This window comes from Artibeus jamaicensis, unplaced genomic scaffold (assembly GCF_021234435.1).
Source record: "Artibeus jamaicensis isolate MK-2021 breed Jamaican fruit bat unplaced genomic scaffold, CSHL_Jam_final contig_240, whole genome shotgun sequence".
In the NCBI taxonomy this organism is placed as follows: Eukaryota; Metazoa; Chordata; class Mammalia; order Chiroptera; family Phyllostomidae; genus Artibeus; species Artibeus jamaicensis.
In genome coordinates, this window is record NW_026521506.1 from 18,949,911 (window position 1) to 18,966,089 (window position 16,179).

General features: G+C 42.4%; 1 protein-coding gene across 7 annotated transcripts in view; it reads right to left on the bottom strand.

Annotated features, from left to right (window-relative positions):
* FGF13 (fibroblast growth factor 13) overlaps window positions 1-16,179 on the bottom strand; it is a 610,827-nt gene that overhangs the window by 76,777 nt on the left and 517,871 nt on the right. For 6 of the 7 annotated variants that reach the window (XM_053662402.1, XM_053662396.1, XM_053662397.1 and 3 more), the window contains one exon: window positions 2,806-2,916. In XM_053662402.1, coding sequence (XP_053518377.1) covers window positions 2,806-2,916 — 111 coding nt within the window. Of the gene's footprint in view, window positions 1-2,805; window positions 2,917-4,783; window positions 5,688-16,179 lie in introns of those variants that run through there. The other variant, XM_037146050.2, reaches the window with a different exon arrangement.

A 16,179-nucleotide genomic window follows, 5' to 3' on the forward strand; every position in this document is an offset into this window, starting at 1 on the left:
TTGTTCTCTGTTGAGTATACCTAAGAACAATTAAACTGTTTCTACCTTGCACTCAGTATTTCTGAAAACTGATGCCATCCTTTTTCATTAGTTTGGCTAAGGTCAATTTCTCAGAGGGAGTAGTTAATAACAGTATATCTTGAAGAAGATTGGAAAAAGCTGACATGTTGAACTGGTAATACTACTGTAGCTCTGAAGGGAAAGTTGCCTATTCTTTTAACATAGCTCTCAACCTTACCCAGGGCAGATACAATAAAACTGCTGCCATGAAATGTACATCATCTTTTCCTTTTCACAGAGAAATACATAATCTAGAATGGCTGATTTCCTCATGATGAGATTTTATTTGATGGACACTTATCATTGTAATAAATCTACCCAAGGTCATCTTAAACATATAACACCAAACATATGCTTTTAGAAATAAATATATCTGGGTAAATGTGAACTCATCTGTTTTATCATCGTCTTGCTTACCATGTCAGAATTAAGTATCATAAAACCAATCAAATTAAACTAAATGAGAAAAGTATGATTAAAAATTAGAAAAATATGAACATAATACCAGGAATACATATTAAGGAAATCTAGGAATACATAATAAGGAAATATTATATAAATGAAAAAGTGAAAAAAAACAACTTTTTTCTTGTATTACCCACTTAAAGTAATTAAGTAATGAATGCCAAGAAAATTGCTTGGCTTTAGGGGGAAAATTTACATGGCCAAACTTCCATTTTAGTGATCCTTTTAATCATTAAACAGCCTTGTTTCATTATGATTTATAACCTACAATATCCTCAATTAGAAAGATAAGCTAGCTCCTTGGCCTCTGGTCACACTTGCATCAGAGAGAATCAAGCCCCACAGACTTGCTCGTTCTTTTGAGATAATTCTAATTCCCATACTTCATGTTATGGTAATACTTACCATCGATTGACTCACCTCTCATTATTTCATTCTGTCTAAACACAGATTGTGGTTACCAAGCTATGCTCTTGAAAGGTCTTACGATATCATTAGTACACAGAAATGCCATGCATATCAGTCAGAGTTATAAGACAACCAATGGCAGAAGCTATGCATACGGAGGAATTGAACAGTAAAATCTATGTGATTTAAAGCTAAATAGTAAGAAACGGAGCCTTGATTTACATACATATATGTGTATGTGTGCATGTATGTGAATACATATATACATACATACATATATACCCTAAAATGACTGCATATGGTGCAATCTCCATATATTTGGCACATTGCTATTTATAAGGCACTGCAAATAAATTGTCTGTTTTTCTTCTTTTTCAGAAAACACATGTGAACACCGGACAAAAAACAATTTTTTTCCTCTGATTTCGATCTGAAGATGTTAAAAATAAATGGGGGAAAGTTGACTGGTTGAGGCTCATTAGCAGATAATCATAAGCTTCTTTTCAATAAGGCCCAAAGGATGCATTTTGCTGAGGTACTTTGGAAAACAGCAGTTTATATCCCCTAATTCCCTTCCCCAAATACCAATTTATACATATTAATTTATGAGAATGTTTTGTTACTGATCATCATATACTAATGTCTGTTATATGATTATAATAAAACTGTGTAGTTACACTTGACTAATTGTTTCAAATAGACATGCATAAAAGAATACAATACTTCAATATCACAACAGTAACATGGTATTTCACAAAAACAGTGAAGAACCATTCAGTATGAATATTTTTCAACCTAAGTACCTAAAGAGTTTTCTTCAAGGGTAATTAAAGGTGACTTCCTTCTGAGGTCATAGCGTGCTCATCGGCCCAGGAACGCAGTCTTAACAGGTATGAAACTCTTTAACACAACATTGGGACCACAGTTCATGGCTTTGCTGTCTACAGCCACACATCTCTACAAGCGCTGCAGAGGACTCATTAGCTTTTATACCAGCTTTCCTTGGCTGTTTTCAGCTGACAGTGGAAATATTTCTGGGAAATTATCAAAGTTTGAGGAAAATGAAATATAAATTAGGGAAAATGGAGAATCAATTGTCAAAACTAGGTGTTTTAGAGCTTCACAAATTGCAAAACACCAATTGTTATCACTGAAGAGAGGGCTTCACTATTTGTGCATTTCTTTTTATTACTCCAAATAAATAAAGCATACATAATGAAAGATTATATAATACCTTGGAATCACCTTATTTCAATCATTAGATAAGAAATTGACTTTATTTTGGACCTGTTTCCTTTTTAGGCTCCCCATTATGGTCTCCAATCCGGTCATTATTTAACCCATGGTTAAAAATAAAGCACTAAAAGAAATCTCTTTACCCACCTATGGAGGTATCTAAATGTTAAAATCCCAATTAGTCTTGGAGCTATCAGTGTGTGTGCAGAGGGGAGAATAGAAATGAAAGCTTGTAATAATGAATTCTCATGACATGATACCACTACTCTCTCTTGGGACAGACCAGTTCTTAAGAGTAGAGATAACATGCTATTTCAGGATCAGTGTGTGGGTGAGTAAATTTTCTGTGGGGAAAAAAATAATAAAATCCAAAGGATGGCCAAAATCTATCCAGATTACCATGGTGATGACATTTGGATTGTTCTTCAGATGGTGTCAACATTATTTGCTATAGTTCACTATTTTAGGTATTTTCAGATTCAACTTCCTTTAAGTTAACCTGCATGAACAGGATGATACAGTGTTGACTATATTTTGCATTCTCTTAAGGATAGAGCAAAGGTTGTTTCAAAAATCAAAGAAAACACAGTGCCAACAACATGCTGAGATATACTAATTTATTTTGTAGTCACTTACTGTACGTGCTGTCCTCATCTTTTGTGCCATCAATGGTTCCATCTGCCTGCAGCTGCAAGTGGAAGCCTTGCCGGCTGTATAGTTTGGTAACTATACCCTTAAGTTGAGGCTCTGTAAAGAGAATGATGGGTTGGATCAATTAAGTTGTGCATAGGTATGTGAAAAGACTCAGAATTCAAACTTTTAATTTCATTTACAACTTTTAGTGGAGAAGGTCAAGCTATACTTTTAAGGAGACCTCTGAAAGAAAGAAAACAAACTTTGATTGAAAACATTTGATTTCTATCTTGTAACACTGGGAAGGCCCTAAGCTTCTCAAAGAAGCTACAGCTTCTTATAGCTTGTGCTTTGACTTGCAGACTGGTCCTCTCTCTCACTGAGCATTAGGAATGGGTTGCCAATCAGCATATGCTGCCTTTTAACAATGTGCCACATTTCTTTTGTAAGGAAAAGAAGTTCAAAGATCATTTAGAATGGTTTGCCAACCAGGAACCTAAAACACACTACTCAAGATCTCCTTCAGAATTATGGTGATTTGAATAAATAGTCCTCTCCATTCTAAGAAAGCTGAAATGCATAAATACACACAACCCCATCAAATGACTTATATTAAGAAAATTGAGCTGGGATACAAAAAAAAAGAGGAGGAGGGAAGAATAAAGCAACCATTACCATACACTAGCATATTAATTACCCTTAGAAAAAAAATGGTGCAAAACAACCAGGGGGTTTTTGGTGGGAAGGAAAGAAAATTCATACTTATTTTCAAATTTAGTATCAGAAATATGATTATCTAAAATATGTTCTCAATTAAAATGATTTTCAGTTGTGAATCACCATAAATTAATAATGTATCTAATTTTCCAGTAACAGCCATGTCATCCAAAATTTGTTTATATAGAATACAGACACCTGCACTGAAATATTTACGTGATTATTTGGGCCAAATAATCATGCTTCCTAACTGCTTAAGCCTTTTTAAAACTATTTACAGCTAATGCCTTAAAAACTTCAAGCCAAAGGAAAATGTATGTTTGTATTTCCATTGAAGGGTATGTAGTACACATAAAAAGAGAAATAGCATAGTGACGAATAAGCCTAAAATTCTGCAGTATTTAGCGAGTTAAAGAAAACAAGCGGAGAGGATTCATTTGGCTGAGAACGGCCAAATAAGCTGTATGTTCCTCAGAAGGTCTACCTAGAGGCAACCTGACACCTAGAACAGAGTGAATTTTCTCCGGCACTGAACATCGCGCTACTCTCATACTGAATAGGTTCTAAAGGACCCACGCTCTAGCTATGAGTTTAAATTCTCTCTCCAATCCTGCATTTTAGTAGCATGTAACCACACTTTTACTATTGTAACCAGATCACTAAGGTATCTGCCAAAAGGTTCTAGGAATCTAACCCCCCCCCAAGCTGCACCACAAGTCAAATCTATACCGATTACCTTAAAAGTGATCAAAGAAACTGAATGCCTAAACAACCGAAGCCCACAGAATCTGGAAGGGAAGGGTCAGACTCGCAGGAATGAAAGCTAGGGAGGGATTCCCTGGGTTCTCCTGGGTGTGGGGGGAAGTGGTGTCTGTCCGGCTCCGCACCTGCAATTTCTACACTCCCTGCCGCCCAACAGACACACAATAGTCCTGTCTGGGTTGAGCTTGCCCAGAGCCCAGGGACATGCACACGTGTGGCACGTCTTAAGCTGGGGGCGCACCGCCTCTGCAGGGTATGCCCCAAAGCTCTACACTTGTCCCAAGGCAGTAGCAATGCAGCAAGCATGGTACCAATACGAAGACGGCAGGAAAGCAATCGAAAGCAATCGCTTTCCTCCGCACGCATACTGGCTAAGTGGCCACATCCGCACAAGATGGGCCAAAGACAAACTCACCTACGCTTACCTACACGACCTCCAGCCCCTCGAAATTCTTAAAGTATTAAACAAATAAAACAAAACCAGCCAAGAGCCCTTTCCAACCTGGTCTCCTTCTGCGCCTCTTTTTGGAGCCGAAGAGTTTGACCCGGGAAAAGACGTTTAACTTGTTTTTGTCGCAGCTGGTCTTGCCTTTGCTGGGGCTGCTGACACACTTGCAGGCGTTGGATTTCTCGCGCTCGCGGGCTTGTCTTTTCTGCCGGATCAGCGAGCTGGCGATAGCCGCCGCCATGGCCACGACGCCCACCACCACCACTTCTTTTGCTGCCCCTCTCTGGCTTTGCCTCCTCCGCCCGCTCCTCCTCCGCTGCTCGCCCGCTCTGTCTCGCCTCTGAGCCGCCTTTGGCTCTTTTAGCCTGCGATCGTCCGGGCTTCTCCTCACTTGGGCTTCAGCCAAGGAGGGTGCTCAGCATGCCCTCCGAGCTCCTCCGGGGGTGGGTGATCCGGCTCCCGCTTGGGCTTCGAGCTGCGGGCTGCCTGGGTCCGAGTAGATGCCACAGCCCCGGGCCGGGATCGAAGGCAAGACTGGCGGGCGGAGGCAGAGCTTCACGACTGCGCTCGACCCCTGCGCCCCAGGACACTGTGCAAGTCCGAGAGGCTCGGGTCGAGTTTGGCGGCAACGCCCCCGTCTGTGCCTGGCGGAGGGGGCTGGAGGAGGGAGGCGGGCGGAGGGAGAGCGCAGGCGAGTAAGAGGCCCCGAGCACAGGCAGCGAAAGGGAGGGGGGAAGGGGGAAAAGCGCCCGGGGGGCGCGCCCTCACCCTGTCCCCTCCAAGCCTCCGACTAGTCCTTACAACTTCTTGGGGTGACTATCGGGAAAAGTTGGCCGGTGCCAGCTTTCCCACGGTGATCAAACAGGTAATGGCCTCCCATCTTCTCGGCTTCCTGGCGGCAGCTGCTGCTGCTCAGGGCGCGGTACAGTCTCAGCACAGGAATCTGTTCTTGCAGACACCCTCCGGAAGAGCGCGACAGTTTCTCAGAGGCCCCCCTCCGCTGGCAGCCCCTCCCTCCCAGAGCCCAGCCTGCAGGCTCAGGTCACAGGCTGCCCCCACCCACCCCACCCCCCAAGTCCCCAGTGGGCCTTTCAGGCTAACACCTGTAGGGGCTTAAGCACTGCCCCACCGCCAAATCCTTTTCCCCTCCTCTTCCCGAAAGGAGCTTCGGGAGCAGTGATGGAGGAGGCACCAGGATGAGGTAGTTGCATTGGAGGAAAGGGGTTGGGGGTGGAGGGGGGTGGTGCTTGAAAATGGGGGATGGCGGGGTGCGATGATTCTTAGTCCTTGACTCTCAGCTGGCCAGGTTACATCCCGGCTTGAGTTCCTGGGAAGTTTGCCAGTCACCTGCCCCAAGCTTGGACTCACCACCCCTACTGAGATATTTCGCCTGACGACACCTGTAGTCATTCAGGAGAGAGACCAGAGCTCCCAGACGGGGGTTTAGCAGCAGGCACTGCAGAGCTACGCCCGCACACCACACTGCCACCCAGTGGTTTATGCTGACTTTCCATTTTGAGCCAATTTGTGTTGTCCGAACCCCGTTTTTTCCTCTATGCCCCCTCATCATTATGTTCGGGTCCAAACAGAGAGCTTGAGTCGTTCACCATAAGGAGTATTGGGAAAATGCAGAGCCAAACCTCCTTATATTAGCTAGCCCATCTCCAATCTCCTAACATTTCATTTTTTTTCCTGCTCCTCAAGCTCACACCACCTCTTTTCCCTCCAATTCAGGAATCGGGTCTGGCCTTTTGTCCACCTCACTGTATTCACAAGTTCTATCCTTTCCCTGCTTTACATTTTAATCTGCAGGAGAAAAAAGAAGGAATGTTGAGGTCAAGAATGTTACAGAGAATGGTTTATCCACATCCCTACCTTCAAACAGTCAGGATTGTCTTACTATTTTACTTGATTTCTGATGCCAAAAAGGATGCCCCCTGTAGTAGGGCTGCTCTATCTTACAGCTGCCACTACACACCCTTATTGGACTCTCCCCCCACCCCCGCTCTCATATCTTTTCAGAATAGATGTAGATGCAAACCCAAGTGCCCAGACTTCAGCCAGTGTTTTCTTGCCTGAACTCCCAACTAGGAAACTCAGGTTTCTTAGCCCATCAGAGCTGAATCACCTGACCCTTATATGGATTCCAGTGTTCCACTGGGGAGCTGCTACTACCTGCTCCTTACACTTCTCCCCAATCTTGAATGTCTCTTGCCTCATCAGAAGCACTATTTTGTGTTGGCAGAAATAGGTTAGTCTACAGCTTTGCTCTTTTTGCTTTCCCACAAGAAAATGGAGGCCAAGATAAAAGGAGAAGTCAATTCAAGTGTCCACTTCTTTGGATTGTGATTCATGGGGGAAAGTCCTACTCTGCTCCTACTGAACTTTGAACACCCTGAAACTCAGGACTGGGTCTTGTTCACTACCATAGTCCCATCACCTGGCACAGTTACTGCCACAGAACTTATACTTAATAAAAATTTACTGAAAGTAATTGATGATGACTGATTTATACTGATTCTGAAGGGTAGGAGGATGTTTCCTGGCTCAGGATGTATGCAATTCAAATTCCAAGTGCCACAAAGGGAGATACTCTCACCAAAAGAAGGGTCAGAAGAAGCTCTGACCACAGCCAAACATTTGGGGTATGGGATGTGCAGTGGAGATGTTCCTACTCACTCTGTGCATGTTTCTATCTTCTGAGGAGCCCCAACCCCAAGGGCCTTTTTTTTCCTTTCCTCTTGCTTCTCTCTTGGGAGAAGCCTAAACCAAAGTAGGCATGAAAAAGCTTAAAGATGGACAAAGTTCTGATTCAGGCAAGGGCTAGAACTTGAAAAGAGTAGGAATGAAGAAATGGTACTGAAAAAAAATGAGGGTTTTCTCACACACTCTTTTACCTCCATTCTCCACCAGGAGAGCACTCACTGTTGGCTTGTGCAAATACTATTCATAAGGTATCTTCAGGATGCTTGGACAATTACTGATATGGCCACTCTGAGGTGGGTATCAGAGGTAAACATACATGGATAAGGGTTCAAGAATATATAATGGGGAGGTACATCATGGTAAAGTCATAAGCAAAAACATGTAAATACAACAGTTCTTACCCCTATGCCATGAGCTCAGGGAACTACTATGCCAAAGCTGATAAGATTCTGTAGGTGTTTAAAACATATCTTTCTTAAATTTTATAATCTTGAAAAATGAGAGTGTGCAGGGGGCCCAGAAGCTCTTCCTGTTGTATGTTCCATCAGCCCATAAAATTTACTTCTGCCTTTTTATACGCACCTTTTATTATTTCCTTCCCATAGACACGAAGTGACACATGACTAGTGAGAATGGAAATAGGAGCCTCTAAATCTGTGTTCTGTCTGCCTACAGACCACATGCATTCCCCACTAGGGTAACACACAAAGGCCTGTGACAAGATTAGGGGATCATCCAGGGGAAGTGGAAGAAGGCCATTTTGACTTTGGATCCAAATCATATTATGCTATCAGCTTAATTAACCATTAATTAAGCAGATAATTTGATCTTTTCCGAACTCTCATGTGTATTTCTTCAGTACTTTCAAATTCAGACAATAATGTGACTGTAACTCTTGAATCTTAATCTTCAAAGGAGAACTATGCCCAAAACACAGTCATCATAGGAAGGCATATGAAAGAAAGTATTGGGAACCGCTCTGCCTGGTTTCAGGAGTTGTAACTGCTCCCCATGGCTAAGGCTGAGTGAGCAACCTCTGGAATGTGAGCCACTAAGGAGACAAAGCTTGTCTCTGCTTCATCCCCTGCCCCCAACACTTGGTCGGTTAGTCAGAGACAGTAGGACTGTTCAGAGGGGGTCAACCTAAGCCATACACGATCACTTGGGAGGCCATCATGGAAGGACTTGGGGGGCTGCAACAAAGAAGGAGTGATGGACCCTCACCCCCCAGCTATTCTGACATAGCTGAGTCCCCAAGTCCTCTGGGAGAAGTGCTTCCTGGCTCTAATCCACTTAAGCTGGAAAACCTGTGATGGGGGAGATGGTGCAGCCCCTTGCCAGCTAGAGCAGGATTTGGGGTGATCAGGCCTAAGAAAAAATATGTAAAATCCTGTGAAACCTGCTTTGTTTAGAATGCTCTCATTTAAATAATAAGGGTCCAAGCAAGAAGTTTGTTCCTCAGTTTTATGGTTGGTTAGCTATCTGACTGAAAATAAGCACTCATAGTTCTTTGAATGCTATCCATTGTTTGATCCTTACCTGTATTCTTGTGCAAATGAATCCAATAAAAGCCCCTTGAGGAGGGGGCTCTTGGCCCTGCTCCTTTGAGGGATCAACCACCTTTCCTCCCCAAGCAGGTCATGTCTTGGTAGTTTCACTTTGGTCTGTGGCAGATGGGGGACTTTGCAGGCAAAGTTGCCACCACAAGAAAGAACTGCAGCCCACCCTGGAGAAGTATGTATTACCTTTCCTTTGTGTTTTACTGCCACCCCAGACCAGCAGTATGGCATTTTTGTGGGAGGGAGAAAAAAGAACTTTCCATTGACAATTATTCCAATGTACCTTTTCCTCCTGTCTTGCTCTGTGCTTACCAGTTCACACTGTAACCCTTGCTGTGGAACTTCCTGGGACTACTCCAGATTTATAGTTTCAAATTTCCATGGCTCCCAACTCTTATATAATGGACAGGTCCACTCTTCCTTGCTTCTCCTGTCTCCTCCCCCAACTGTACTATACACCAAACTCCTTGATCATGTTCAGGAAAAACAAACACTGTAGCTCCTTTGTCCAATTCAATTCACAAAGAGTTCTAGCCTGGGTAACATGAGACATATGTTATAACCCTGACTCTGTCACTAATGGGCTGTGTGACCTTGGGCATGTCATTTCTACTGTTGGGATTTCAGTTTTCCCATCTTTAAAGTAATACTGTAGAGTCAATTAATGGCTTTCAAATAGTATTCTGCAGAGCACTAAGAGTATATGGAGGGGATATAAGTTTCCTTACCAGTGTTTTCACCATAGTACCTCTGCTTTCATTTATTTTATATACTAGGGCTTGCTGTATCCTTTCTTACGAAACAAAGATTCCATTATTAAATACAAAACATTTGAAAACCTCTGGATGAAATGTTTCTTAAAGTCATTTTGGCTTTGGGAGGCTATGATTTTTTATAGGACCCTGTTCCTCCGACATGTTTATCTTCCCTCCTCATAATTCTGCTCTCCTCTTTTTCTTCCCACCCCACCAGAACATAAACTCTAAATTAGACTCCAAAGAAAAACACAGAAGTCTCCTTGGCTCCACTCTTCGTGCGTTCACTTGAGAACCAAGCTTTAGCATTCTTTTCAGAGAGAGTTATGCAAGTTATCAGAGCATAGAATGTGAATCGTTCTCTGTCAATCTCTATTTTTAAAATTTTATTTATTTATTCTTAGACAGAGAGGAAGGGAAAGATAAAGAGATGAAGACAAATATTGATGTATGAGAGAAATACCAATCAGTTGCCTCTCGTAAGGTCCCTGACCAGGGACTAGGCCTGCAACCCAGGCATCTTCCCTGACTGGGAATCTGTTGACACTTCCCTTTATGGGACCAGCCAACAAAGCTAGCAGGTCAAGACTGCCAATCTCTTTTGGAGACCCTATGCTTTGTGGGACAACACCCAGCCAACTGAGCCTTGCCAGTCAGGGCTGCCAGTCTCTTTTGGCAGGTCTCAGATGATCTGTAAAGAAGTTGAGGGGACCTGCTCTCAAGAGGCATCTCCAGGAGAAATAGAGAAATCCAAACAGATGTGACTGTGATGAGTAAAAAATGAGTGAACTCAGACTAAGCAGGAGAAGTCTCTATATCTTTTAAGCAGGAAGGAATTGCCTATCTTTCTGAAACTCTAAAAGTGAGAGATTTCGAACAGCCTTCCTTCATGAAGATAAACACAAATGGAGCTACTTGCCAGATTGCTGTCCATCTTCATTGACCATTCATCAAAACATCTAAGTGACCAGTTATTAGGTCAAGGACCGATGGTGAGCTCAAAGGGAGGAAAGAGTTGGGAATCTTTGCAGATGCAAAGAGATGGGAAGCCACACCATTACTGAGAAAATTTTCAGGTTCTCTCTTGTGGGGCACGGAGATAAGCTAGTGTCATTGACATTGGAAGATTATATTGGGCGAACTTGGAGCATGTGTGTCAAGGCAGTCACACCCATTTTCTAAAATTCTCTCCTCCAACATGTGGGAAATACTCCGTAGATACAATAAATTTATTCTTAACCAAATGGGTTGCCTCATGTGTGACTCAGAATCCAGAGCCAACAAAAGCACCTGTTTCTCTAAGTGACTTTCATTCCATTTTATTCAATAATATTTAAAGATCTTGAAAGAATGGTTGCTATTTTATGAACTGACTGGTGGCTAACAAACATAAATGAGGTGTTTCTATGATGAGACATTTTGGCAGACTAAAAATGTGCAAGATTCAGAGGCAAAATATCTGTAACACTGGGTTCATTTCTTGCCCAGTGAACTAAATAATCTAAATGAAAAGCTAGGGGGGAAATGATGGAGGATTTGAGGCAATAGTCAATAATCAGTGATTTTTCTGGATCTAAGGTGTTTCAGGAAATAGAATTTCTGGAGCAAGGTGACCTACACTCAGGATTTGAGGAAGGGGATGCAGTGTTTGCAAATGATGTCATGTTCATTACTACTTGGCATATGGGTACAGGCTTCACAGCCAGCATAAGGATCTGTGGATTGATTTCCTATTTGCCAATGACACTGATTCCACCAATCTCCTATCAAGTGTTCTTATTTTTTACAGCAGAGAAGTAATGGGAAAATACTTCTGTGCTCCCTCAGGATTAAGAATCTTTAGACATCTTGCTTTGGATACCAACCAGAATTTGTGCAGGAGAACTTGCTGAATTCAGAGGAAAGGGTACTCTCCAGATTTTAAGAACAGGACAAAAGATAGTTCCACGGCCCACCTGAGAACTGTGCAGATGCCCTGGATTTTTAAAAAATTTTTAGTTGTTATGCAATCTTATCTTGGTTACATTAGTTTCAGATGTACAATTTAGTGATTTGGCATTTTTATTCCTTACTATGTGATCACCCTACTAATTCTAGTAATCATCTGTCACTGTGCAAACTTATCACAATATTACTGACCATATCCTCCTTCCACTTTTTACCCACCCTCACATCCCTCCCCTCTGGTCACAATCACTTTGGTCTCTGTTTCTATTGAGTCCATTGGTTTGCTTTGTTTTGTTAGGTTCCACATATACATGAAACCATACATTTTGGTCATCCTCTGCCTGACATCTGCCTGACAGTTCACTTTAGCATAATACCCTGTAGATCCATCCATGTGGTTGCAAATGGCAAGATTTCCTTTTGTTTATTGTTGTATAATTTTCCATTTTTATACACTTCAGGCTTTTCTCTGAACAAAATGACTCTCCATATCCTTGAAGACTTCTTGTCTCTCTGTCTCTCTCTGTCTCTGTATCTCTGTCTCTGTCTCTCTCTCACACACCCACACCATGTCTTCTTTATTCATTCACCTAGACAGTTTTTAAACTCTCTACTTTAGATTTGGGGGGGACAAAATTGATGTCTCAAATGGTGATAACACTTAATAAATTCTGTGGTTATAATTGGACAAGCATCCTGTCAAGTGATGTAATTCTACTTTTCTATTATCCTTACAACAACATCTAAGGTGGGTATTATCATTATTGCCATTTTACAGGTGAGGAAAGTGAAGTCTAGAAAGACTAAGTGATATATCTATAGTTTCCTGGTCTGTACACAGGTGGCAGTGCCACTATTTAAGCCAAGGATCCTTAGCCAGTACAATTTATGTATACAAGTCCAGCCCTTTAAACACAACTTTTTCCTTTTTGGCACTGGGTCTGGAATTTGGGTCGCTGAACAGTGTGGTGCCTGGATATGGCTATCTCTTGGCTTGGGTAACAGGAAATGATTGAGAATATAGCGTGATTTTCAACTCAGTTATGTTTTTTTTTTTTTCTTAACAAAGTGAATTATGAAACAAACAGGAATAGACACTACCTATGTTTAGTTATGAGCATAGTTCATACACTTTTAATAACTTCTTAGAGTGATATTTAAAGGAAACTGCTATGTTTCATGTAAAAAGAAACAATTATAAATCAGCCCTTAATGTCATTCTGGGTTTCTCAGCAGAGGGAGTACTTTGATACCAAGACCTGCTCTGACTCAGGTAATCTGGGTTTTAGACTACTGAGACCCCAAGAACACTTTCTGGTCTTTATCGTTATCACTACTTAGAAGAGACAAGAAGTTAAAGTGCTCCCAATTCTCTCAGTTCTTCTCATGCAGGGAAAACTGGCTTTCTACATTGTAAGCTTTTTGTGTGCCATCTGCTTTCAGCTACAGGAAGCTTGAGTTCAGCCAAAAGAGAGAAAAATATTACACACATTGTATGCACTTCTATGCCTGAAGCCCATGACTATTCTTTTGCAATCAGGGGTTTCTCCTGTATTCTTTCTAACTCATTTGCTCTTTTTCCTTCTGACAAACAGCTAGAAGTAAAATCCACAGATTGAAATAATTTAGTAACTTTTCCCTGCAACCACTGAATACGTCAAGTAATTTTTAGAACCTGATTTCCTAACAGGGGTCTTGATGCTCAATTAACAATCTCATTTTAGAGAAGAGATCTGAGGCAAGAGTAGTTGAATAAATGTTCGTTCATTTGTTCATTCACTCATTCATTCATTCATTCATTCAGTAAACATATATTGAGAATTATTTGGCATGTGACTGAGCTATGCCTTGAAGGATGCATGATAGAACTTTAAGCTAACAAATGAAGTGTCCAAGCCAGATAATCCTGGTAATTTTCTATGTAGACTTCAATATCCCTATTAAATAGGGAAAACCAGGACTTGTTTGGTATTTGAATGTATTTTTTAAAGGATTTTATTTATTTATTTTCAGAGAGGGGGGAAGGGAGGGAGAAAAAGAAGGAGAGAAACATCATCTATGTACAAAAGAAACATCAGTGAGCTGCCTCTCTCATGCTCGCAAATGGGGGCCTGGCCTGTAACCCAGGCATTTGCTCTGACAGGGAATCTCTGGCACTCAATCCACTGAGCCACACCAGCCAGGGCAAGACATTTGAATATGCTGAAAATATATTTAAAACATCTTGCTACTTACTGCATTCTTCTTCCTACCCCTAAAATTCCAGTGCCTATCTTCTCTGTTAGAATTGTGGTATCCTGTGTTCTGAAAACAATATACTTAACAAAATTACTAACAGAAATAACAGTGTTCTGTTTCACTATAAGAAGAACCAAAATAACTATTGACCTGTGTGTGTGTGCATGTGTATACACACTCCAGATCAGCCTCTGGCAATGATGTAAAGCCAGCACCTCAGCCCAGATTCCCACTGTCCTTATGAGGCCCCACAAGAACCTCCAGATCCAGGTTTTCCTAATTCTCCTCTTCATGAAAATTGTCCTTTCCTATATCCCATCCCTGGGTCACTGCTTTCCACTAAAATAGCTAGTTAATCAGATACTCTCATCACTTCTGAGTTAATGAGTACTAGTAGTCATCACGCCCCACCCCCACCCAGGAATTGGCTTATTCTGAGAGGCAATATTATACTACAAAGGAGTGTCTCTACTGGTGCCATTTTAAATGACAGAACAGGCTGCTGGGGTAGCTTCAAGGGTTGGAACCGCTTTCGAGAATCCCTCAATTTAAAAGTCCCCTGCCATTTATACTTTGGGCTCTCTGAATGTGTTTGCAGGTTGAGTGGACACAGAAGGATACTGTGCTAACTCTGCTATTCATATAGCATAAAATAATGTTACACCAGCTCATCCAGTTCCTGTTCAGTCTTTCTCAACTTTCATAGACAAGATTATTGAAAAAAATTGTCTTTGACAATAATCTCTACTTCCTTACTCCACATTTACCATTCACTTTGATTTTAATATATATTATTATATATTGTGCCATGGCTGGTGTGGCTCAGTGAGTTGACTGCTGGCCTATGAACCTGGGGGTGACTGGTTTGATTCCTAGTCAGAGCCCATGCCTGGGTTGTGGGCCAGGTCCCCAGTAGGGAGTGTGTGAGAGGCAACCACACATTGATGTTTCTCTCCCTCTCTTTCTCTCTTCCTTCCCCTCTTGCTAAAAATAAATAAATAAAATCTTTGAAAAAATAATATGTATTGTTGTATACTTTGTATTATATTGTGTATGTATTCCTAATAATTCCTCTGTATAGATTACAATATCCCTTTTGGAGAGGAACATGTCATATTTTTGTTGGTGTTTGAATATATTTAAAGCATATTTTTAAAATACTCCCAGGAGAGGGGGGAAGATGGCAACCAAGTAGGCTGGGGTGGATTCCATTTCCCATACACATGGGAGAAAATTCTGGCAGATCTACTGAGGATCAGTGCAATCAACCAACAGTTCCCCAGCATTTATGAAAATAAGAGAAGAGACCAGAGAGTGTGACGGACGCTGAAGGACCAGACAGGTGCAGGTCAGTGGGGTCTCGGGGACCTGAGTAAAGACAAGAGCAGAAGCAGCCATGGCCTGCGCCCTCAGCCAGGGCCTAGCGGCCTCGGTGCCGCTGCCACAGTTGGGGTCCAGAGGCATCAGTCTGGGACCAGCACCGGGGGTGTCTGCCATGGAGGACTCTTCAGGAGCCCAGCACTTGGCAGGTGTACGGCAGACTCTTTGGGAGCCTTGGGCCTCTGGCAGGGTCTTGGGAGAGAGCTGGGACATCAGCTCCCTCCTTCCCCATCTAAGCAAGGCTGGGCAACACCGGGTAGAGACCTGTCTGCTTGAGTTTATAGAGAGGGTAACAAGGATGAAGGACTCTGTGGTCACTAGCCTGGAGAATTGAGAGGTGCATTGTCGTCACCGGTCTGGCTAGGGATTGGGCTGGGCTGAGAGGCAGGCTTTCTGGAGAAGTTTTTTTTGGAAAGTGGACTGAGGTGTTCTGTGAAGGCAGTTTGGCTTGCTTCCCACCCAGCTTGGCAGTAATCCAGAGGAGGGGAGGAAGCACTTGAGTTTCTCCACAAAACTGGGAAGGACCATGCCAGATCCCGCGGAACCCAGGCAGCCTGGCAGCCTGGCTGGCATGCCCGCGCCTGCACCCCAGCCCACAGAGAGGAACTCCAGGGAAGGTGCTCCGAAAAGAACCTAGACCCCCTTTGTGGAGCGCTGGGGAGAGGCTAGCTCTTGGGAGAGCACTCTCAGAAACACTACACCAATCGACCCTCAGCCTGCTACAACCAGAAAAACTGGTTTGGACAGTTTGAAACCAATAAGGGATGTTTTTTTTTTTCCTTTAGTAACTTTTTTTTTAGTAATCTTATATGTTTTTAATTTTATTATTGTTTTATCTTGCAATACATTTTTCCTCTCCTTCCTT